Genomic DNA, 27,014 nt, shown 5'->3' with positions numbered 1-27,014 from the left:
ATGGCGCGCAAAAATGCCCCGTTAGCTATTCTCGTTCCGAGTAACATAGAACAAAAAGAGTCCCTAAAAATATGGCAATGGCTGAGATCAACCCTCAACTATTAATTAAATTAATTTTGTTGCGACGGAATTGGTTACGCCTTTGGGCGATGGAAGCTGAAAAATGAAATTTTAAATTCTCTAGAACCATTTTTAAACTTTCCCCTCGATACCTAAGTAGACATATTTTCACTCAAAACAATAATCGTATCAGGTCAAGAGTTATTAATGGTGGAAACTTTTGAAATGAACACACTGTATTACATACAAAATTCGAATTTCTACACCAATTTCCGAACTTTCGGTATGTGCTAGCTTTGAGTGAACGAACAATGTGTTTTTTGTAAAAACAAAAAATAGGTTTGACAAGTGATGATTGATAAAGTTTACGCGTATGGTATGCTAATGTAAACAACATAACAGTCACACAATATTATTATTATTATTGGTTCGTTATTCGATTCATATGTGTGTAAGGTAAACAAATGTTTATGTATGTTATGGGTAGTATAGTAACTACCTATAGGTAGATACCTGCCTTTACATATAACTGAAACTGAACGGAAATCAAATATATACGCTTTATATATTCATATTTTACAAAATTTGTGTTTTGTGGTTGCTTCTGAAATTTACATTTTTATATATAGATATTTGATGTTCTATAAAAGGTATGTAAATGAGCATATAGTGGATAAATAACATATTTTGGAAGCATGTTCCTTCAATACATAGTATAAAACAAAGTCAACAAGTTTCAAACAAAGCTTTCTCTGTCCCTATGTCCCTTTGTATGCTTAAATCTTTGAAACTACGCAACGGATTTTGATGCGGTTTTTCTTAATAGATAGAGTGATTCAAGAGGAAAGTTTTTATGTATAATATATCCATATTATAGTAGAGTAAGGGGTTGAAATAGGGGATGAAAGGGATATGCTTCAAAAACTAAAAAAGTTGTGCATCGATTAAGCTCAAATATTGACACGATATACAACCAGCTTCAAAGATCTATTGTTTTTATCTACTTTTAACCTTCGGAGAGTAGAAAGGTGTAGCGAGAAAGTGGGAAGGAATTATCGAATATTTACAAATATACCTAAGTGGGGTATCAAATAAAAGAGCATGACGTGTACATTACAAAACTGTTATCCCACGCAAGGAAATGTGGAGGGAGGGGTGCAAGTGGGGATGTTGCCCAGCAAAGCGGGTAGTTCACAGCTAGTATCGTACTATATTTGTTTGCTTGTTGGGAGTTAAAACCAATAAAACTATAATAGACACCAAACACTGACATCTAGGATTCCTGGGAAACTAAAACTTTTTCAATCGTCTCAGGTTGCCTTCAAAAATCTTTTTATAACTGTCAACTTGTATTGTTTTGTCAAAATTTTATGTTATATCATTTAAAAAAATTGAGTAATGAAAGTTATCAGACGTTAATGAAAACAGAGATAATTTAAATAAAGTGCAATGCTAATTTTTATGTTAAATATCCTTATCAATCCAAGCCAAGGGTAGACGATTAAATCAGAAGTATGTCTTTTTAAACAAATACTACAATTATTTCATACAGTAAAAACTAAAAGTAGCTATACAATTAAATTCTTGGAGTAAATAAAATTACGAAAAGGAATATAGTTCCTGCCGAGTGTCCCACGACACATATCTTTTTTATATATCAATATCTGAAAAATTCCATGTTGGCTTGGGTCGTTTAAAGTAGTGCAGTAGCACTTTTTTCTTCACAAATGATAAGAAATAAAGACTAAATTCTTATTTTAGAGATAGTAATTTTTTTAAATATCTCAGGTTCTTATACACTTTTCCGTGTTATTTGTCTTAAACAAGCGCATTATGATAGTGAATGTTATTTGCATTGCCCGTTGTGTCGAATTCAAATTTTATTATTTGAATATAAAGATTTTTATAATATACGTTATTCGGCTAAAATAAATATAATGGGTTTTGTAAAGACTTTTCGTATCGTTTCTGGCAAGTCGTTATTGTATATTTTATGGTTACTTTGTTCATCTCATTCAGAACTTCTTTATAAAATATTTCTTTATGTTGGCTTTGTAAAGTATCGACTATTAAATAGCGGAAAGTAAGTGGTAGAAAGAGATTGCAATCAAGCCGCAAATAATTTCTGAGCTTTAGTAACTCCTTGAACGATTCTTGCAATAAAAGCCCATGAACGTCTTAGTTTCTTTGAAATAATACTTCTTAGTGCTAAATTTTAAGTATTTTGAATAAACGGACATAAATGTTTCTTTTGCAAATAGTGTCTTTCAATGGCGGTAAATAAATATTTATTTAAAATTTATATGAATTGAAGACAGTGTAACCTCAAAACCGGAAGTGAATTATTGAACATAAATCATAATTAGAAAAGTAGTAAGTAATAACATAACTAGTTATTAAATATAAGTTATCACTATCAGTGTAGTATTTATACTTTATTAAATATGATAAAAAGTTTGATGACAGTTATATTACTATCGGAAAATTTATTTCAAAATAATTATCGAGGGTAGAAAACGCTTTAATTCTTCTCTATCAAATACTGTGTTTGTAGAGTAAAGGTGCTGTTATGAGTCTCTTTATTACAGCACCTTTCTCTTAACAGTGACGTATCTATTACACCTTAATAACGGCTGAAGTGACGTGGTGGTTTTATCTCATCTTGAACGCCAGGTTATTCAACATTCTGTCAGTGGGTTATATACAATTTTTTTTATCCCTAGCCGAAAATTCCGACGGGCAGATTTACGTATATGGACTAATAAAGTGTTGGGTTTACAGGTACACTCCTTGATAGCACGGATTAAATTTCCAAAGAGCCTTGTCGATGAACCTGTAAGGAAAACCCCGGGAACGGAAATGATTGTGAAGTACTTTGAAAGTAACAGCCAAACATTGATAGCAGTTGAGGATTGCTGTTCAACTGAGTCTTAAACAGAGACTATTCTCGCATGATCACTTGTATTATTACTGGAAATAATGTTTTGTGAATAGTCTCAAAGATGCGACGTAAATGAAAAAAAAAGACTTTGATAAAGTAAGAAATGCTTCATTGCAAAGGTTTAAGAAGATATTTAACCGGTTTTGCAATACATAGACTGGCTTCGATGGGCTTCTGGTGAGTATCAGCACATTTCGAGTAAACCATCAAACCATAAGTTTAAGTAAAAAACTGGTAGGAAAAAATGTATTAGAACAATCATCGATTAAAGTATTTAAACTATGAATAATACATAAATATTGCCATTGTCAACAACTTTACCCTAATAAACATATAGAACACATAAAACTTATGTGAGATCATATATTTGAGGTATGTGGTTCATTATACGAAGAGTTTTACTTGACTTGGCACCAAAATTAATTATTTTCATTGTCAAACTTGTTCACGTTCAAATAACTATTACACTATTTTCCATACTATTTTCATTTGTCACTGTTTGACTTCATCTATTCTTCTTCAAATTTGTAATCAAAAAGTTCATTTAAAAAAAAACCATTTAATTTGTTTCATGTAAATGAGAACTTACTGCTATTCTATTGAGAAAAGAATTAAGTGTTATTTTTTAAATTAAATTTACTGAGAAAATTTGAATATCGAAATTTTATATTCGATTTTTATTGCAATTTATTAAAAATGTGATTTAAAACAATTATATCGCGTAAGTCAGGGCATTCAACATTCTGGTAATGAGTTTCACACAAGTGCGGTGGGAATCGAACCCGCAACACTAGGCATATTGCGAACAGAATTTTTTACGCTTTTACTAACTGAGCCACTAGGGTTGACTAGCAGTAAAACTATTAGTAAGACACTAAACAAAGTTTGTCAGATAAATTTCCATCGATTATTGCTATTTTTACTCATAAATATTTACAAAAAAAAGTATTTTCTAGTCGTTCTACGCAGCTTTCATTTACCTCGACGTTTCGTTTCCCTTGTTTTAGCTTAGGTGACGGCTAGCTCCTTCTTGTCGAATAATATGTATATACTGTACAAAATCTTTAATTTTTGTACATGACTATTGAAGTAATTCAGTAGAAATGATATTCTGCCTACATAATTTTCTTACATGTTAAATTTTAAAATTTACATTACGTTAATTCTTTGAATGTTTACATATACTTGTAAGTGTTTTTCGGTATTAAAATGTCAGTAGAGAATTATTTCACTTCAAATTTCATAAAATATTCATATAGATCATTTGATACAAACATTTTATTTGAATTACCCATGGTAACGTTCGTCCTCTTTTATAACTATCATTAGTTCTAATTGTTTATGACAAAACTCTCTCGTCTAAATATTTATAATACAGTAATGAACATCTGTAGGGAATTACCACTGAATCACGAGTCTAGAATATAGTTTTAATTTTAAATGTAATACAACAAAATTATGGAATTACTTTAAATCAACAAACGACAACATCAGAAATTGTCCAAAATTAAGAGGGTCGTTTTGCTACCCATGTTAATTAAAAAATATTAAATTACAAAGGAAAATAGTTTTTTTAATAATAGTTTAAGTTTTTATCTATCGTATAAAGAGAGAAGTTTCAGAAATTGTTAACAGTCTTACGAAAAAGTAACATCCTACCAATTTTTTTTGTTTTATACTACCCGTTATCGATTCTATGGAATGAAAAAAAACTGAAAATTTATTTTTCGAGATATTCAAACTTCTTTTTTTGCACTAAAATATATATGTTACCGTGAAGGTTAGGTTAGGTTAGGTTATATTGGCTGTTCACGAAGGACACACTTAGGCTATAGAGCCCATTGTGATACCATAAGGGTCTTACCACCTTTCCGTTGATAATTTTATTTATCAGCCCCTCAATTTGAGAGGCTGAGTGCACCTCCTTCATGCATATACCAGGCACTACTAATTTATCGCAACTGTTATTAAATTAATTTTGTTGCGACGCCGGGAATCGAACCCCCTACCCTAAGCATACCGCGGACGAAATTGGTTAGGCCTTAACCAATTGAGCTAATAGGGCGACATGTTACCCTGAATGTCATTCATAAATAAATAATAAACTGAAAAAAAGTACTAGTCGGAAAATTTATACTTAAAGCAGCAAGTAAATACGATTAAAGACAATATTTTTTGCTAGACTTCTAATACTTTATTGAAATAAGGAGGTCCTTTCGCCGCTAATGTTATTTTTTTTTTTAATGTAAAATTTACTTCTAGCCAGTGCACAAGTTACTTCCACCAAGCACCTTTTCGAAACTATAAACGTCAGAAGTCAGAAGTAGAACCTATATGATTCATAATTTTTTCAGGCAACTTTGAACGATAAGATAATAATAATAAGCCCGGTGGCCTAGGAATTTTTTGTGATTTTTGGAAACCTTGTATTATCCAATCCTTGCATATCACCTTAAAATGCTTGAGAAAAAAAACTTCACATGAGAAAATTGTGGCATACAATATTTACCTATTTTTAATATGGTACACATTCTTTTCATATAATCGTCAAAACGATTTCCATCTCCAGTCATACATTTTCCGCACTGTTAATAGCAATTAAATTTTATAAATCCTCAATAAAATAAAAATTTCAAAAAAAGTTTGTGAATATAATTTTAGAATTGTATTATAATTAATACAACAAATATGACTTTATATTTTGGTTCTTGAATATAATTATTATGAAATAAAAATAAAAATAAATTATTTAATTAATGACAAAGATAGGTAGAGAAAAATAATTGAGTTAAAATAGTACGATGATAGCATTAAAAAAAAAATTAAATATAATAATTTTAATTAAAAATAAAAAAATGAGTTTGTTAAATTTGTTTTTCATGTTTCTTCATATCTCCATTCTTTTGTATACATTTTTTTTAATGTTCTTTATTCAAGTTATACAGAATGCTCTGATGGTACAAAATATTTTTTTTTCTTTTTTTAGAAATAGATACAAGTAAGAAAAAGTGCATGGTGATCAGCAAACAAAAAACTAAATGTGAATTGAGAATTCATAAATACCATGGTGGAACAAGTGAACCAATATGTATACCTTGGAGCTCTTGTAGTTGAAGACGGCAGAAGTGTACATGACAACAAGACGCGTGTGACTCTCGCAAAAATGGCTTTCAATAAATTCAGGTCGCTACTGACAAATAAAAATATTTCAAAAAGAACAAAAATGCAGGTGCTAAAGTGCCATGTGTGGCCGATTGTATTGTATGCATGCGAATCGTTGACTGTGACCAAAAGAACAGAAAAACTCTTGGAAGCAGCGGAGATGTGGTTTTATCGATGAAGTGAGCGTATTGGACCAAACACATTTCCAATGACAAATAAGTGCTAAAACTGTTTGGTATTAATCGTGAATTAGTAGGAACCTTAAGAAAAAGGCAACTCAATTTTTTGGGGCATATTATACGAGCTAGAAAGTTAGAATACAATTTCCTAACTGTGATAATTGCGTGTTCAAAAGCAAGAGGAAGAACTCGAACTTCATTAATAAGTACCTTAATTCATTATAACATGAGAAGGGTAGACTTCTTCCGTCTTGCTGATGATCGTAATCAATGGAACGCTATGATTACCAAAGTTTGCATATAGCAAACATGGTACATACTCGTTATTAATATTAATATTATCAAAATCATGCCGATACATTAACATAAGAATGCATTAACATTAAATAATTTCAAAGATAAAATGTTTTATTCAAACGTAAAACCTTTTATTATGAAAATTGAAAAAATTTTTGTGTGTAATTCAAAAACTATTTTACAATACTCCATTTAGTAGATAAATATAATATAATGTAATTAATGTGCGTTTACAATACCTCTCATTTTATAACAATATACCTACTTAAATGGTCATTCAAGCAAATATAAAAGGCCTATTGTGAAAGTGTATACATTATGAAACACATACAAGATATACCACAAGAAACAAAAACCTGATGAAACATAAATGTGTATGGAATTTTCTTCAATTCTTCTTTGTAATATTCACAATAATGTTATATTATATAATGTTTTAACGAATTTTGTGTCTATTACCATTTGGCTCGAAAAAAATTATACTCAAAAATATAAAAAATTATTTAAATGCAATTTAAGATTTAATGAAACAAAATAGTGATGTGGCCCGTTAGGGACTTGTAATTAAAAGTATCAGTTTTGTGAAATGCTACCATGCATTAGTGTAATTAGTTTCTTTAATTGTAATTAACTGTAATTTTTTCTTTATATGTACCATGTATATATGAAATATACATAGTATATTAAGTTTAGTCCCAAGTTTGTAACGATTAAAAATAATGATGCTAGGAAAAAAATTTTGTCATAGGTGTTAATAAAATCACCTAATTAGTCCATTTCCGGTTGTCCGTCCGTCCGTCTGTGGACAAGACAACTCAAAAACGAAAAAAGATATCGAGCTGAAATTTTACAGCGTACTCAGGACGTAAAAAGTGAGGTCAAGTTCGTAAATGAGCATCATATGTCTATTGGGTCTTGGGTCGGTAGCACTCATCTTGTAAGCGGCTAGAGATAGAACAAAAGTTTAAATATAAAAAATGTTCCTTATATAAAAATAAACAACTGTTTAACAACTTTTGTTTGAAACATTTTTTCGTAAATATCACTGTTTACCCGTGAGAGTGCAAATTAGGCGCAAATTGTATAGTATGTATTATATGGGAGCATTAGTTATGTATATGTGTCACATGTTTGTATGTGTAATGTGATAGAGTCATTAACACTGTCTATACACGGTATTTCAACAATTAACTCAGTCAGTTGTTTGTTTTCACTTGTTTTTTTATTTTATTGAAAAAAATACTTAAGAAGAGTCGGTCCTAAGTTATTGCATCTCATACAATCTGAATTTTTTTCAGGGAAATATGTTTTCATGTTTAAGATTGTTAGATATGAATCAAAGAATTTTGTATCCAATGTAATAAAAGTTTTACCAAGTTCCACTTTTGATATTTTAAAGAATTATAATCAAAATGAAATATAAAATAGCTAACTTTAAGTTTACATCGCTAGGGAAGTATATATGAGTAATTTATGTGTGTATGTATGTATTATATGAATACAGTGTTGCTACTTATCCATATGAAAATTAACTTTTATACTATAAATCATTTTCCTCTACAAAAACCAACATAAGTAATAATTTAATACATATACGTTTTTATATGGTTCAATAAAAGTCTTCCGAATAAAGTCCATGTGCGAGCATAGAAAAAACTTCATAGCTGCCACTCCGTTAGCCTAGAGCCATACACCTTCACAAATTCTAATGGGAATTAATTTGGCAACTAGTTCTTTTACTATAAATTGTTTTGGTAATAAACGTGGAAGCCCGACTTCCGTTTTAATCCGACCGTATCTTGTATGTGTGTTAATTTGTTTATTAATTTCTTTATTACCTCGTATTGTCTAATCAGCTCGATGGATTTCGATATTTAAGGTGTCGTTACATTTGTATATATAAAAATAAATTGCTGTGCGTTAGTCTCGCTAAAACTCAAAAACGGCTAGACCGATTTTCAAAGTTTTTTTTTTTTTGTTCGCAATAGTTCAGGGATGGTTTAGAAAAAAAACTTATTACTGTGTGTCCGAAACAGTAATGAATCGTAATTGAAATGAAAAGGACAATTTCGGAATAATTAGTTCAATGCGAAATAATTTCAGAGACTGAACGGAATGAAAATGTTGGCTCTACAGTCAGATTCATAAAATATCTCGAAAATTACTCATTTAATGGTCAAATAAACACGATTTTTGTAATTTTCGGGTCAAAATTACCTTATAAACTTAGTTTTATCGAAATCGGAAACAAAAACTTTTTTTACACTTTTTGCAATTTGTAAAAATCGAAAAAATCATAAAAAATTCAAAAAAACACAATTTTTGTAATTTTTAGTTGGGTTGGGTTAGGTTGGGTTAGGTTGGGTTAGGTTGGGTTAGGTTGGGTTAGGCTGGGTTAGGCTGGGTTAGGTTGGGTTAGGTTGGGTTAGGTTGGGTTGGGTTGGGTTGGGTTGGGTTGGGTTGGGTTGAGTGTGGGTGTGGGTGTGGGTGTGGGTGTGGGTGTGGGTGTGGGTGTGGGTGTGGGTGTGGGTGTGGGTGTGGGTGTGGGTGTGGGTGTTGGTGTTGGTGTTGGTGTTGGTGTGGGTGTGGGTGTGGGTGTGGGTGTGGGTGTGGGTGTGGGTGGACCGATTTGCAAAATTTTTTGTTTGTTTTGTTCGCTATAGTTCAGGGATGATTTAGAAAAAAAACTAAACAGAGCTGATATTAGAGTCATCGTAGAGTTACTCACAAGGCATGATAACCTGAACAAGTTCCAACATCAGATTGGAAAAGACTATCTCCCGCGTGTGACAGATACGAAGAAAATTCAGAAGAAACATCTAGCTGCGAAAGTGATAACTGCTTATGTGAATTTACCAACTGTTAAATAATTTCCCACTCTTTAATTTTGACAGCTACATTCACGGTAATTGAAAGAGATCTAGCTGAAAAAGTGAAGAAAAGCCAGATAAAAGTGAAGAAAATAAACCGTAATGTTTTAATTCTTACATTCTTAATTCTTACAGGAGTTTTAATTCTTACATTTTATTGGAGATCACTCCGTAATTCCATATAAACTGAAAACTGATATATATAAAAAATCTAGCCATAAACAACATATATATTGTATAAGGATAATATGGTATGGAAATTTATTATGAAAGTTGTACGAGAAAATTGTGTATACGTATATGTGCTTTTTATACATGGCAAGAAAAATTTAATAAATTTTCAGTTCGTTTAAATTTTATATGTTATCAAAGAAATTATTCCAAGTATTTAAGCTAATAAATTATATATTAAATAGACCGATGTCAAAGTTCAATTTAAATATTATTTAATTTTTTTTTTTTTTTTGTATTATTACCGTAATGCACCCATCGTACTTTGCGCCATTGCGTAATTAGTTTGTATATCGTATAACATAAACTATAACAAAACAAGTGTAAACAAACAATTAACTGAATTAATTGTTGAAATACCATGTATAGACAGTGTTGATTACTCTTACGTTACACATACATACATGTCACATATTGTATATAACTGATATACCCATAAAATACATACTATACAACTTGCGCATAATTTGCGCTCTAACGGGTAAACAGTGATGTTTACGGAAAAATGTTTCAAACAGAAATTGTTTATTTTTTTATAAAGAATTTTTACATTTAAACTTTTGTTCTATCTCTAACGGTTTACAAGGTGGGTCCTACGGTCCTACCCAAGACCCAATTGACCTATGTTGCTCATTTAAGAACTCGATTACACTTTTTACGTCCTCAGAACGCTATAAAAATTTCACCTTGATATCTTTTTTCGTTTTTGATTTATCGTGATGACAGACGAACATACGACAGACAGACAGACAGACAACCGCAAATGGACTAATTTAATGATTTTATGAACACCTATACCTAAATTTTGTTCATAGCATCAATATTTTTAAGCGTTACAAACTTGGGATTAAACTTAGTATATCTTGATATATTTCAATTATTTCATATATTTCATATATTTCATATACATAAACTAAAGTTTATAATAAACTAAAGTTTATTTTTTTTTTTACATAAACCAAGTAATCCATATAATTTTGGAATCATTAAAAATTCTGTAATAATAATTTTAAATGGAATACGCAAAGTGAAGCTGCCTATTCGTTTAAATTTTAGAAACTTTTTTATTATTGAATAGTTTAAATATTTATGAATAAAAAAGAAAAAATTTTTCCAAAAATTATTGAAAATTTTAAAAAGTAATGAAATTGAAATCTATTCAATGGATTGTAAAAGCATGAAAATTCCCAATTATTTCTATGATATAATTTTCTAAGAATTCAATAATAAATAAACCCATAACTTCAACAAAACCAACTAGTTATTATATTTACTAATTTTCGTACTATTAATTTTATATTTAAATTATAAGTATTCTATTGGAAACCATAAAATTGATTGGATATCATGGTAAATTATTAAAGTTAAATAAGTTAAATAATTTTATTTGAATCTTTCATACATGCTGTAATGTTTTCAGTTTTCAGAAATCCAACAAAATAATTCATCGCGCAGGAACTGCGTAATTTTGTGGAATTTTTTTAAATTATATCACTGTCTTCTACTCATGTTTTTTTTCTTCATATGCAATGTGTTAGTACCAATTTCATTTGTGACTGCATTTTAATATTATACCTGACACAATATGTTAAATATTATAATGATGATCATGTAAACGAGACTTTAAGTTGACTATAACATCTAGGTCATATAGTTGTACATAGATTTTTATGTGTAAAAATGCAGTTGAGTGAATAATTCAAATAAATCGATTTATAACGATGACTCTTTAAGAATGACAAATAGTTACGATAACATAACATAGAAAATTTAAAAAGGGAACATATACAAGAAAATAAACTGTAAAATTCTATTTAGTTTTCCTTTTCTTTTCTTTTTTTTTCATTTATTTTAACACGGAAATATAGTTTTGACATCCATATGTCATACAGAATAGAGGAAGTAGAAGCTTGTGTAGTTTATCTTGAATCGTGATGTTGTAAAATTTGTTGGCAGCAATAATAAGGTACTAGTTAAATTTACAAAATTTAAAAAACTCCCAAGAAATTTTCTGGACAACGAATTGTAAACTCGCACTTGAAACGTATCTAAGAACACTCTCCATTAAATTACCTTTTTCCTTAGAGCCTTCTCTAAACTTCGAACTTGAAATATAGCTAGAATCACTCCCCATAAAATTTCCTTTCACACGAAACAAAAAATCTAAATCTGTTCATCCGTTTAGGTTCTACAATTCCACAGACAGGCAGACACACATAGCGATCACAACTAAAACACCCCTTTTTTAGCTGTGGGGTTCAAAAATAGGGCGCCGCGGTTAGATATATAGATTCATTTCTTAGTTTATAGATCTATAGAGTCTATGGATTCATTTCCTAGTTTTTATTTTTTTTTTTGAGAGGGGGGGGATGCTAAACTGAAAATATAAAGAATTTGGTTTTAGTCACCATTTTAATAAAAATTTAAGGCGTCTGGAATCCTGTCCAAAAAATCTACATAAAAGGCCTTAAAGCTAGGCTGGGAAGTTGATATTTGAAGGAAATGTAGACATGCGTAACGGTTTAAAAATTGGATAAGATACTGAGATATTAGCGCCCCCGGCATGGGCTTCCTTTACATTATCTCTTTATAATCGTCGAAAAAGTCCCCTGAAAATCCTTTGCATGAACTTAGAACTACAAGTGTGATCCATTTCCATTATCACAGATATTGAATATAGACGGCATGTGAAGTTGAAGACACCAAATCTTGTATTTTTTATTTTTTTATTTATTTCAATGCGGGTATACACTTTTTTACAGTCATTCTAATTCTTTTACATCAAATTTATGAAAAATTAACGGGGTGTGTCGAGACTGTGTACTCACACAACCACCACAGTCGTCTTGTGCTGTTGGATGAACGTTAAAAACTGTATGTGGTCTTTTAGATAACAATAGCCTGACATGGACTATTAACTTGAAAATATAATAAATTTTACTTTCGTAGTAGAAGATGGCATACACACATAGGCGTTATGCCAATTTAATAAAAGTTTATTGAAATATATAATTATTAACTTTCTGATAGAAAGTTATGGTTTTTATCCTGAAAATCAAAATAAAAAATTGTATGGAATTGTATGGCAACATTTAAAAAAATGGGAAACAAAATATTTTTTGCACTTACTGCCGAAAATGGGAAGGTTCTGTGGGGATTTGGGACTGCTTATTCGATCCTACAAATTGTTCAAAAATAATTTGGCCGAAAATTGAAAGCAGTAACATATTGACAATTTTGAATTATAGTCACTAGCCCAATTATGGGAAACATTTAATCACAAAAATAGGGTTCACAAACGACAACCACTATGGGAAATGCGATGAAGAAGAAGAAACAATTCAACATCTGCTGTGTCGATGTGCATTAGAAGTCCTCTGGTCACAGAATAATACCACATTACTGATAAATCTCTTCTCAATCTAACCTAACTTATCCGAAAATCGTTTTTTAACTTTTCAGTTTAGGAAGTTATTGTTATGGGTCTGATTTTTGAAATAGAAATTTTCCACTGATCTTTACTTTTATTGTCAGGTCAAAAGTGAAATCAACTTCATTGAGGTGTCGATCGAAGAGTGTTAGTAAACAGCAATATGATCAGAAAAGAATTTCATAGCATCCGATCCAGTTTTTTAAAAATTTTTCTTGATCGATATCGCGCGAGCAAAAAGTGATATCGATTTTATTGAGGTGTTGATCGAAGCGTACAATAACGGCAATATGATCCGAAAAGAATTTTTTTAATATTCGGTAGACTTGTTTTGAGCCGGTCGAGTTTTTTTTTTTTTTAAATTTTTTACTTGTCGATATAGCGCGATCAAAAAATGATATAGACTTTGTTGAGATGCCAATCGAAGCATATTAACGGTAATATGATCCTAAATGAATTGCATAACATTCGGTCGAGTCATTTCAAGTCGGCGGAGTTTTTTTTTAACTATTTATTTTGCTGGGAAGTTTTTCGTGGGGACCTCGCACCAGACTCTGCAAACGGCTTGCTTGTGACCAATATTAACAGAGAGAGGTCTAAAATGATCAATTTTCTTCATTCTTACTTAAAACTAATATTTAAAAGAATATGTACGATTCTCAAGTATGGTGTCGAAAATGACTGAACCAGAAAGTTATTATTGTGGCACCCAAAGTTGATATCCAGCACGGCTTGTTATTTCTTCATTGTCAAATGAAAATTTCTAATTTTTCCATCAGATAGATAGATATAAATACATATGCGTCATTTATATAATTTACATATTTTAATTAAAATTCAAGATCATGACATAATTTTAAACTTGATTGACTTTAAATATTTATAACATGCTGAATAAAATCTTATATGTAGGATGAAAGCTATTTCTACTGTCATTTGTAATTGTTCAAACGAGGTTGAAGTAAAACGTTAAAAATATGGAGGAATAACGATTCAAATTAAGTGCAATTAGCAGTTGAATTTTATTAATTTAACAGAGGTTCAAACAGAGATGTATCATAATTAAAACAATCGCACATACACATTATTCTCTTAGCTATACGAAGGTCAATGACAGACCCGGTTTTGGAGTAACTAGATCTATAAAATCGCTACGAGTGGCCCATGATAAATTTTTCACACATTTTATTAAAATTTTTCGCGGCTAAGTGCTTGCCAAAGTTTTTCTTTTTACAATGGTTATTTACGGATACTAGTGAGATAACAGCATTATTAGCGTACGCCTGCGAAGTTTGCACAACAAATGCATAGAACTCGTGCTATCGCAGAAGTACGTGAATAATGCGGACGTGAATTATTCAAAATCATGGCTTATTGAGAAAAATAGAAAATTATAAAAGTTACTATAGTAACTTGTTATTAGTTTACACATACAGGAATTTAGAGTGTTGTAATGAATTCAATACGATACAAATGCGGCTAGGAATTGATTATCACACTGGGGCGGAACTATTTTCCCCACGCAAACTGAGTGCGAAAAGTACTTCTTATAACTTGCGTAGATAAAGTTTTATTTTTATTTATGAAGTTAACTCAGCAAAACATTTTCTGGTTATTCTGGTTAGTCCCTCACAAGGGGTTTTTTGAAAATAACAATTTTCATTTTTAAATTTTACTGAGGGAGCGTCCATAAACTACGTGGCTAAATTCCAGGCTCTTGGGAGTCTCTCCACCATTCCAATTCCAGGCTCTTGGGATCCCTCCCTCCCTCCGTTTGGGATCCCTCCCTCCGTCCGTCCATATAACTTACTTTTTAGTACCAAATAAGGCAAACATTTTTTGTTTTCTCAGTGTAGCTTTCGAACAAATACCCTCCTCTTTTTGATTGGGCCACGTGGTTTATGGATGTTCCTTAAAGTCAAAGGCATCATGATGTATCTAATCGGGATGACTTTGATACTGTGGTGTTCATAGTTTTTTAATTTTTATTGATACAGGTTTTTTGCAAGTAATATATCTAATTTCAACACCATTTAAGGTATGTTTTTATCTTTAGTGGCGTACGATGAGTGTTATTTGATAGTTATCCAGTTCAAAGTTCATCAATACTACTTCTGTTTTAAACGATTCCTATCTTCGAGATTTTTTTAAATTATCCCGTCCACTTGCGATATTACAAAAACATTAAAAAAACGAAAACATACGTATCATGAATATCATAAATAATTTCTGCTTTATCGCCTCTAAATTTGATGTAATTTCAAAGACACCTTAATACAACAAAACAAGTTTTTTTTTGCTTGTATCTTTATCACAATTTTTGTTATCTCAATATATCTAACAAAACACATTTTTATAAATATTTATATTATATTGGATAAGTACCTTAAACTCTCTTGGTAGTTTTATACCACTAAAAAGTACACCTAGTAATCTCTCATGGGTGTGGAAAAAAAGCAAATATCACCGAAAAAGATATCTATCAACACACAAAAGATATAAGATATATATTTTTTAAATGGAATGATAGCAGTGTGAGGAAATAGAAGGCGGTATTTTTGTTGTGCGGAAAGAAAGTGATGAAAATGTAGGATGTACACAAAACATAATGGTTTAACAAAATGTACACGGCTTGAGCAATAAATGATTTTTTTACTAGTACAAAAAAAAACTAAGCTCTATAAATATACTATCATAAAAATCGTTGATTTGTTAAGTTTTTTTGTTTGTTTTATTTCAAAAGTACATAACTTTGTTTTGTTTTTCGGTCTATGAATTTTTATTTGCATACATGTTTCTTTCCAGAAATTTTGTAAGTTCAACTTTTTACATCTTTATTATCATACACGTACAGTGCAATGATAATAATTCTTAGCACATGGTGCAATTCTAAGCTAAGTGCAGAAAATAATTCTAAGCACAGAGTTTTCTTTAAGCTATTTATACAGGGTGTTCTGTTATTGACTGCAGATCGTCGGCCTACAGAATAAGCTCATAAAGACGAAGGAAAAAGTCATTTACCAATTTTGGATTTGAGCCCTAGTTTGGGCGCTACAGGTATGGCAAAAATTGATAAATTTGTTCATTCACTGACTATGATTCGATAACCAGCAGCCAATGATAATCAGTAGATATTATTATATTTCATTAAACTAAAGAAGGGATATGAACTGATTTCAATTGGATTATATCATTTTGAAAAACATTTAAAAAAAGTATTTGATTGGTTTGGTCAAATCCTACTTTTTTTTTTAATTATATTTTTCCAAGAAAACATTAGATTAAAATATATTATTAGATAAAAGGCGTTGTTTTAATGTAAGGATAAAATGAAAAAACCTACCCTGTATTAATCATTGTAAAGAAAGTATAAATTTTTTTCGGACCAAATGGTACATAAAAATACTTTTAAGTACTTACCAAATACTTTCAAGTGATAGATGAGCAGCATCTCCAGTAGGATACGGTGCCAGGAACCAACTAAGTGAACCATATCGAACGGAGTTTGTTGTCGTAGATGTTGTAGATATATGTATATAGAAAGTAACTGGAAGAGCTGTAAGTGTGTGTTGTAGTCTATGAAATCTTTACACTCTCTTCACAGAACATTTATTTGCATCGTGTTTTCACCATTCACTTGTTCACGAGAGAAAAAAAAAACCGAAGCAGAAAAGAAAAACACCTCACACAAACACACAACTCACTTTTATTTAGGGGTGCGTTCGTTTCTTCGTTGTTATGTCGTTTCGTTTCTGTATTGTGTGTAATTTTATGCTCTATTTGTGTATATATTTTATTTTATTACATTTCCTTAATGTTAATTATTTATTTATTTATTAACAACACATTTCTATATTTAATTTTTCAACTTTACAGCTAGCAGCAAATGGGGAGAGAGTAAAATGTTTTTTGTTTTCAAATTTATTTATATACCAAAAAGATTTCCTTCCGTTAATTTGTGTAAAACACAATTCGTTTTGTATCTGTTTTATTTATCTAAGGGGAAGGGACGGGCAAAATGGATATTTTAATTACAAATTATTAACTTTTAGACAAAAGCAATAGCAAAAAAAATGAAAATATTTTGGCGTTTTTGGATTTTGATCACCCTTACCGAGAAATGGCTACGTTAGTTATGGCTTTAAAATTTTTAAAATATATAATTATGGTTTTAAAATAATTGAAATTTGTTTCAAAAAATTCGAAGTTTTTGTGTTTGAATATCTCCGTAAATATTGAACAAATCAGGGCAATATTTACATTATAATTCTTATAACTTTGCTTATAAAAAAAATTCCCTTTTACTAACATTACTAGAATAGCTGTCATGAAAGTCTCATTAAATATGCGAAACAATTAAATTCATGAGAGCCTAAATCCCATGAAGAGTCGATAAAAACATACCATCGAAATTCGAGGAGAAAGAACTACTGTTTTAAAACCATTTGTCATAAATAAGTTTACCAAAATGTCATTTTGTAATTATGTGTATGTTATTTTTATTATATACATTTTGGTCTTTAGCCTACACTTCCATAAAATTAAAACAAAAACTACCCTTAAATGAGTTCAAGAAAATACTGTACATTCCCGTCTCATTGAAATCAGATTAGATGTTTCCGATATAAAAAAAATAAGGGTAAATAGGCAAATGGATGGCAGTTTAATTTTTTTTTGTATCTATATATTAGCGTAGCCCAAGTCTTTAGTTAAGCTGATAGATTGAAAGATTTTTTCTCCAATTTTTTTGACCACTATACCTTGTTTCTTGCATAAAAATCTGATCCAACATTGTCTATCCATCTAAAGTTAAAGTTAGATCTGTCTACTTATGGAAACTATCGAAATCTTATCTAACGCTGTGCTTTTTTTTATACAAGTACAAGTGATTATAGGCAAAAAAAATCAATTAAAAAAATTTTTAGTTTAGTGTTTTTTTTTTTTTTTTTTTTTTTTGTAAATAAAAGAAATGAGCAAAAAGAAATTGAATAGTTAAATCTTTTTCATACATTTTTATTATCAAACATAGATTTGAACTTTCTAAGAAGGACATTCTCTTTATAGAATGCTTAGAAAGCGTGTCGCTAGAAGATAATTTTCAATCAAAAAATGTAGTGTTTGTGGGTTATCTTAACGTCGAACAAATCCACTTGCCTTATTAGCTGGGATGTACGTTTAGTTCATTTTTTTTTACATAAATGCACTAGAAATTAGTAATTTGTAATCATTACTCGCATTTAATATATATCCATCTTGCCCGTCAGTAGTCTCTATAAGTATTTTTCAATTAAAATTCTATTGTGATAATGGAGGAGTGAAAATTCCTAAAAAGTATTTAGTATAAATTTTAATTTGTTTTTTGAATGTTTCGTGTTTCAACATACAAACAACAAAACGATTAATGTCTATTTTGTTATATTTTGGATACTTTATTTTTTCGCTTTATATTTAGTCCAATCAATATAAGTCGAAAATCAGTTAGTGATGTACCATTCAATTTTAATTAGAATTGAGTTTTTGTGAAGTATAGGATTTTAAGGGGGTTTCAAAAATTTAAAAATTATTTTTGCAAAATAAAAATAGCAGGAATCGAACCCGCTACCTTAGGCAAACCGCGAACTGAATTGGTTACGCCTTAATCAACCGAGCTATCAGGGTTGACCTCTGTCTATACTTCTGAAACGATTGAACGTTATTTTTCATTCAATTTTTTGTTGAAACTCGTTCCAATGATAAACATTACAAATTTAGAGTAAACCATGAGATACTTAAAAAAGAATTATAGAACCCATATTACCTTCCTAGATACTTTTCTAGGATTCTTTTCGTCCTAGATACTTTTCTCGGTCTCTGCTATATTTTCTTTTATGTTTAAATTTTTGACAAGTACTTCAATGCTTCTTCCTCTTCTGTGCTGGAAGATATCTGAAACAAAAGTAAAAAAACATTATCTTTATAAATCTTAAAAGTAATTACAAAAAATTACTTTAATGGTTAAATGTATGTTACAAAGGTGTAAATTACTTTGACCGAAAATTTGAAAAGTATGATCGAAATTTAGTTGGATTACAAACTTGGTTTATTAAAATTGGATATAATTTGGAGATGATAGACCAAAATTAAATTTTTTGGATTTTCATGACGTCATAAAGTTCAAAAATCAATTTATGAATAACACAGCCAAATTTTATCCAATTTCTATGAAATTTTTTTGAAACCTGGTAATTTTGGATTATTTTTCTCATCTGTTTTGTAAGTTATTCGCTACAACTCAGTTTTTCGCTAAAATTCGGGAACAGTATCCCACATTCTTGAAAATTATCATAGTGAAGTTAAATTTGGCCAGAAATTTGAAAAGTATGACCGAAATATACTAGGATTACATACGTGTATAAATATTATCGAACTCTTGGATATTTCAAAATTTTTTTCCCGGACTGCATACTTGATTTTTCAAAATTTTTTTCCCGACGATCGAAAGAAAAATCTTCAGCAATATTGCACACAATGATTGAAAAGAAAAATGAACTATTTTCCTCCTTCAAATATTGCCAACAGATAAGAACAGTACCTATGTGAACAACCCTCAATAAAGAGTTTTTAATTCTATATTTTTTTTACAAAAACCTGCAACTTTGTCAGTCAAGGGAATTCTTAATATTTATTCGAGCTTTTGTTCAAAAGATTTATTTTCATAAAAATAAGAAAATAAAATTGTGAAGAAATACCTAGGAAAAAATATGTATTAAGAAATAACAAGAAAAAGAAGAAAAAAAAGAAAATAAATTATATAATATTTATTGTCGTTACCATTTAATTTGTACTTATCAAAACACATTACGCATACAAAATTTGAATAAATGATAAAACATAAATTCTACATTAAAAACCAAATATAATAAAATATTCAAAGATTATTTACATAATTTATATAAAAGTTTTCATAATTAGTACGCGCGGGTTTCACTCGTCAATGTACGTATATCACTTTCGTAAAAACTTTTTGATCTTTTAATTACAAAAATAAAACTACTTAAATAAAGAAATCATATTATGTCCTCGAAGAAGAAATGGTAATGTGAGAATGTGCGGGCCAGTCAAAATATTATAGGTTGATATTAAAGTTTGCATCTTACTGTGATTCGAATACCTCTAATTTTCTTATAGGGGTACTTGAAAGAAAAGTTATACATGAATAAACTTCAATATTTGAAACGAGTAATAAAAACTTACGTATTTTCGTCATTTTTTTCGAAAACACTTATAATGAATGCTAAATAAAAGTTTGATGAAATATGGATTCATTCGGCGAAATGACGAAATGGTAAGTTTTATAATTTATGTGATTTGAAGGCATCTACTTCTCATTAGGTGACAATAGGGGATCGGGATTCAATTGTTTTATCACTTCAGATAAAGAATTCTCACTTCACGCATTTAGCTTTCGATATTTCGAAAACCAAGGCAGATATCGACAACTTGTTTTCTTATTTTTCGTCTACATTCATGTAGTGATAATAAAATTCATCATCAAAGTTGAAAATAGGGTAAAAGTTATTTCAACCCTAAATCTAGGTTAGGTTAGGTTTTATTGGCTGTCCACGAAGGACACACTTAGGCTATAGAGCCGATTGTGATACCATTTATGTATTTTACCACCTTTCCGCTGATAATTTCATTTATCAGCTCCTCCATTTCAGAGGCTGAGTGCACCTCCTTCATGCATATACCATGCACTACACCAACCCATCACAACTATTAATTAAATTAATTTTCTAGCGACAGCGGGAATCGTCCCCGCTACCCTTAGCATACCACGGACGGAATTGGTTATGCCTTAACCGACTGAACAAATAGGGCGACAACCCTAAATCTAAAATCCCGAACAATTTTCAACTTTGTATTTGTTGTGCGGATTGTTGAAAAAAATTTTTAACTGGTCTAATAAAACCATTTAAATTTTGTTACTACGTGAAAAAATCGATAGATTCATTAAAATCCGAACATTATGTTTTGGAGTTGGAACTATTATAATTTGAATGAAAATAAGTGTTATGGAAAAACTATAATATCGAACAAAATATTAAACTTCATGAACAGACGACATTCTAGTAGCGTCAGTTTGAGAATAATAAAAAATAATAATAAATATAATCCTATTAATAATATTGGAAAAATGGTATGTCATAATGAACTAACTACTTATATACATTGAACAAATATCGATAGCTAGACTAGCTGCTAAACATGGATGACGAACTGATACGTGCTAGAGTTAGAAAATAACATTGTTATACAACAACATATACTAACAACAGACGATCGTGATAGCCTGACTATAATATTATTTTGACTTTAGTAATAATGCTACATATTTTGTTTGTTTTTTGTATTTCATTAGAAAACACAAAACAAATATAAAAAGGAAAAATCTCTGAAAACTCAACGGATAACATAAACAACAGTCTTGTATATTTATTGAATGTAACAAATATAAACATATTACGAATATATTATTCTGGAGAAGAAAATAAGATTTCAGGGAAATTTTATTTAAATCTTTGGCACTACGTTATAACGTTATAAAGTAAAATTTGATCGAAATATTTTAATAGTGGTACTAAGAAAGTTCGAGCTCCAAGGCAATATTAGAGGGTTGAAATTATTTGTACCTTATATTCAACTTTGATGATGAATTTTGTTATAACTTCATGAATGTGGAAGAAAAATAAGAATTAAATATTTCCATACCTGCCTTGATAGACGTATGTCAAAATTTGTATGAAAATCTGTGCTTAAACACGGAGCCTTACGTTTTCTCTACCCAAATGTGTTTTACTAGATTAGATTTCGATTTTGCCCCAATTGCTTAGTCAATTTTTAGAACGGCATCCAAAACCGACCATTTTCATTTCGGTCATCCAGGAAACTAAAACTGTTTTAACCGATTCAGCTTACCATGAATTTTGCGAAGATATTTTTATAATTTGTCAATTTGCATTTTTTGTCAAAATTTTATGTTTTATCGTTTCAAAAAATTGTGTTTGGAAAGTTACCAGAAGTTAAAGATAATAGAAATTATTTAAAGAAAGTTCATTTAATTTTTAATATCCTGATCAAACCAAACGTAATGTACGCACATATTGGGTTGATTATTAAATCAGAAATATGTCTTTTTTAAACTAATATTACAATTAATTCATTCAGTAAAAAGTAAAATTAAATTCTTTAAAAAATCAAACAAGTATTTAACTTCTAAAATCATTACCTTAAATTTTCAGAAAATATCTTGAGATAAAAAAAGTAAGCCCTACATTTATGATGTACCAGGTCATCAGTATGAATTAGTTACGTCTTCAGGCGGTTAACAAATAAGCAACGATCAACATAAAATATAAGAGTAGTTACAATTTGCTAATTCATACTGATAATGACTACATAGTAGTCGAAATATGTATTTATATAATACAAAAATCAATGTAGGAATTGAGATTAAATAGAAATTAAATTCGAAATATCCTAGAGTTCTCATTTATTATATTTGATAATATTTGTATTAGTACTAGATGTTTATAAGAATCAGACCATCGAAATAGAATGGATACTTTTAAAATTACCGTCAAATCAGCAGGATATCAATCTTGTTCGACAAAGAAGTGTGATAGATAATTACATGATCTATAACAATTTGTTACTTTTTGTACGCTACATGTTAGATAAACTTATTATATAGCAGAATAATAAATTCATGAAATATTTTTATACGAACACGAAAATATATATCTTCCTAAAGCATGAAGCAACTCATCCGTTGGAACAAGAAAATATTGTCAAGCACCAACCAGAAGCAGAACAGACGGTTATGTAGTAATATTACTTTACTAAAATATTTATGTATCTGTATATATGTATTCTTTTTTTTTGTTGAGTACTTTGTAAATATGTATACAGTAAGCGTTAAATATAACATCCTTGAATACAATGTGAACGTCACATTCAGTTAAGAGCCTTGATAAAATATATTTTTTGACCGAAAATTGCAATTTTATATCCTGTATACATGAAATATATATCAAGGTATACTAATTTTAGTCTCAAGTTTGTAACGCTTAGAAATATTAATGATACGAACAAAATTTTGGTATTGGTGTTTATAAAAGCACCTAGTAAGACTATTTTCGTATTTACGCCAGTCATCACGATAACTCAAAAACGAAAACAGATATAAATGGTGAAATTTAAAGCGTGCTCAGGACGTAAAAAAAGAGTTTAAGTCCCTTAATTAATAATATAATAAACTTTTATTTGAAACATTTTTCGTAAACATCATTGTTTACATGTGGGGTGCAAATAAGGACAAAGCTGAATGGTTGAAAACAAGCTTATAATTCCACTACTTAAATTGTACTGTATTGAAAATTAGAAAATTATGTAATTAAAAATTTGACAAATTCTGCATCGATTGTAGGCGAAAATACTTATCATTTGTACTGAAATTTTGTTATAATTTATTATTTATTACACCTAAAATTTCCTCACACCAAAATTAGTGTTAGAGTAATCTGTTACAGTTTAAATTCAGTCTTGAAGAATCTCACACTTAGTAAGAAACCAATTTCTTTATTTTACTTCTTAGCCGTTGGTTTTTCCTTTTCTACCTACGGTAGCTTCATTATATCCCCTCATGTTGGAGGCGGCATACTACTAGTTGAGTTCTTTTCAACTTCCCGCTATAGGAAGTTATTGTAATGGGTCCGATTTTCGAAATTGAAATTTTCAACATATCTTTATGTTTCATGGTTAGAACAAAAATATATCGCGTGAACAAAAAATGATATTGACTCCATAACATTCGTTCGAGTTGTTTGGTGCTGGCCCAGATTTTTCTTCATTTTTTTCTTGATCGGTATTGCGCGAACAATAAATGATATCGACTTCGTTAGGCGCCGATCAAAGCGTTCGGTCTAGTAGTTTATTCGTGTGGACCACAAGGGTCGCACCAGACTCTATACCCACGGGTTTTTCTTTTAATACTCATTTCACACTTGATTTCATAGTTACAACAAAAATATGGCGCCAGTCCCCATTAGTTTTTTTTCACTGTCAAATAAGTTCATCAAATCACTCTGAAATAAGTCCGTCCAGTTTCAAGTTAAATGTTACTAAAACTATGCGCCGAAATTTTGAATGCACGTCCAACGTCCTTCATGAAATAAGCTAAAGCGCACTGTTGCTAATGCGTAATGACTTTATTAATAACTTTTACTGTAATTGTAAAGATATTTTCTTAATATTTAATGTATAATATTATAATATATAAACCCTTGCTATATTATTAAATAAGAAGGGTGGAAAATCATATTAGAAATAAGATTTTCTCATTAATTTTAACAAAGTACACAATTATTGACTTTTTATTGTAATTTTGTTGGAATAAAATTCCCCTGACTTTGCGAAATATAATATTAACTACCAACATATTATATTAAATAAATGAAATGTAATGATTTATTTTTTGTATTCAGCATATATAATACATACATGCATATGTAACCTTTATAATACAATATATTTATTGTAAGAGATGGGTTATTTATTTATTTTTTACATTTATATTTGTGCATTCTCAAAGGTATTACATCCATTAAAAAATTTGCGAATTTGGAGTCATGTTACATTTTATTATACCATGTATATATGAAATATACATAGTATATCAAGTTTAGTCCCAAGTTTGTAAAGCTTAAAAATAATGATGCTAGGAAAAAAATTTTGTCATAGGAGTTCATAAAATCACCCAATTAGTCCATTTCCACACACAGACACCAGTCAAACTTATAACACCCAGTTTTTTTAGTTCGGGGGTTAAAAACTTCCAATAGTTAATAAAGCTCAAATAATTTATATTACATTTATTAACAACAACAAAACACTAGAATGAAAAATGTCTTATTTAGAAGGTATTGTTAACATGCCAAATTTTAATCTGGCTTTAGCCAACTTAGCCAATTAAAAATTCGAAAGATTGAAGAATTTGAATTTCCAGTGTGTAATTGCTCAAATTATTATCAGTAGCGTTCATAATATCCAAGAAGTTTTCAGGGGTAGATTAGAATTGTATGGATCATAAATGATTCGACCAAAAGTCGATCCAAATAATACAGTTATATGTGTTATATTTTGATAAATTTCTATATTACAGAAAAAGCTCTTGGCACAATCCAACATTCAAACCCATAGTAGTGTAATTTTCAAAGCCTTCTTTTGCATTTGTAATTTCGTTTTTAGCATTTGAAGACTAATTTTATTGGATAAACAGAAAATTAAAAATACAAATGTGAATGATGGTTATTCTTCATATTAATATTAAAATGCGAATAATTAAATGAAAGCACTGTTATGTTAATAATTTTAATGTAATTTTAAGTGTTATAATATGTTTTCTGCTATCATCACGTAATTATTATAATAATTATTATATACAAAGGTATATACATCATACAGTAGAATCTGTTTATTTGTAACGTGGTGCATATTATATGGAAGAAATATGGTAGGAATATACAATGAAACATTTGTTTTATTCGCGAATACTAGAACCTTTGTTGGGAGGCACTGTCTTGGCGATTGAAAAGGGTATAAAAAATATATTTGACAATCCTGCTAAGAAAGGTTATTTCTACTGATTTTAGTTGGAACCTTCTTTACAGGTCACTTTATAGTAAAGAGTTTTATACAGATGTACTTTTTCGCCATAATTCCGTTAGGTTATATCGGGGGCATGGCAGTCCCCCCGCTAAGTCGAACGCGAATCAAACACTGCCGAACCATCCTTTACTGGAACCATTTCGCTGCATTTTCAGACTCCTATGTGAGAATCTCTGGATAAGACCAGAACGCAGAAATTTTCGTCATCCAGTAAACTATAATCACATACTTAAAATCCAAAATTTCAAGTCTGTAGGTCATTTTGTTCCGAAGTTAAGCGAAAGCAAAGTTTCGGATTTATGACACTCACTCACTCATGATCATCAGAATAGAACTATTACTTCCCTTAAACTCAGAGAGCTGAAATTTGGTACAGAGTTAGGGTTTAATGGACACATAAAATGAAAACGACACGAGTATTTCTGTTATTTATTTAAATAGTTTTCACTATATAGGTACTCACAATACTATAATTGGGTAATGTGTAGTACCTAAAATCAAAATTTTTATTAATTTGTTTACAGAGCCTTACACTAATATATCCCCGAAAAAATTGTCTCAAATTGAAGAAATCGATTTTTTGTGTGTGCACATTTGTAAAGGTTACACGAATTTTGAATTGATCGCTCTGTACTGCGAGCTTCCGCTGCTTGAAAAGAAAGCAAAACAGTTCGGTTAGCATAAATAACTTTGCATAACATCATGACATTCCATATAAGAAGTAAACAAAGGTCCGATGTATGGATTTGGAACTGACGATTAATCCAAAGTGCATAATATTATTATCCGAGTTACTTTTCCGGAATTGTTTCTCAAACTTTATATTATTATCCGAGTTACTTTTTGTTTTTAAAACTGCATTTTAGGATGTGGTTGACATGCTATTTCAAATTTTACTCGACCGCTTTTTTTGAAATTTGGTGGCAATCTTTCTTATAAATTTTTATATCGTCTGAGCGTCGGATTTAATAAAATTTCAATTTTAAGTATTTTAAAAAAATTTTAAAAAGTCAAAAAAGGGGTAAAAATGAATTATTTTTTTGACTTGCAACGCCATTTTGTGAATTTTTTTTAGCGTGGTTTAGACGAAAACCACATCTTCACTAATTAATAATTTTTCAAATTTGTTTGATTCA

The 27,014-nt window shown here is 29.8% G+C and overlaps 1 protein-coding gene across 2 annotated transcripts in view; it reads right to left on the bottom strand.

Annotated features, from left to right (window-relative positions):
- The window catches only part of LOC123299040, a 168,618-nt gene that overhangs the window by 92,019 nt on the left and 49,585 nt on the right, over nt 1–27,014 (bottom strand). For both annotated transcript variants that reach the window (XM_044881180.1, XM_044881181.1), the window contains exons 2-3: nt 18,968–19,095; nt 16,591–17,046 (exon numbers count right to left, since the gene is read on the bottom strand). In XM_044881180.1, coding sequence (XP_044737115.1) covers nt 16,591–16,663 — 73 coding nt within the window. In that variant the 5' untranslated portion in view covers nt 16,664–17,046; nt 18,968–19,095. The remainder of the gene's footprint in view (nt 1–16,590; nt 17,047–18,967; nt 19,096–27,014) is intronic.

This window comes from Chrysoperla carnea, chromosome 4, assembly GCF_905475395.1.
Source record: "Chrysoperla carnea chromosome 4, inChrCarn1.1, whole genome shotgun sequence".
Lineage (NCBI taxonomy): Eukaryota > Metazoa > Arthropoda > Insecta > Neuroptera > Chrysopidae > Chrysoperla > Chrysoperla carnea.
This window is presented reverse-complemented; position numbering and strand designations above follow the sequence as displayed.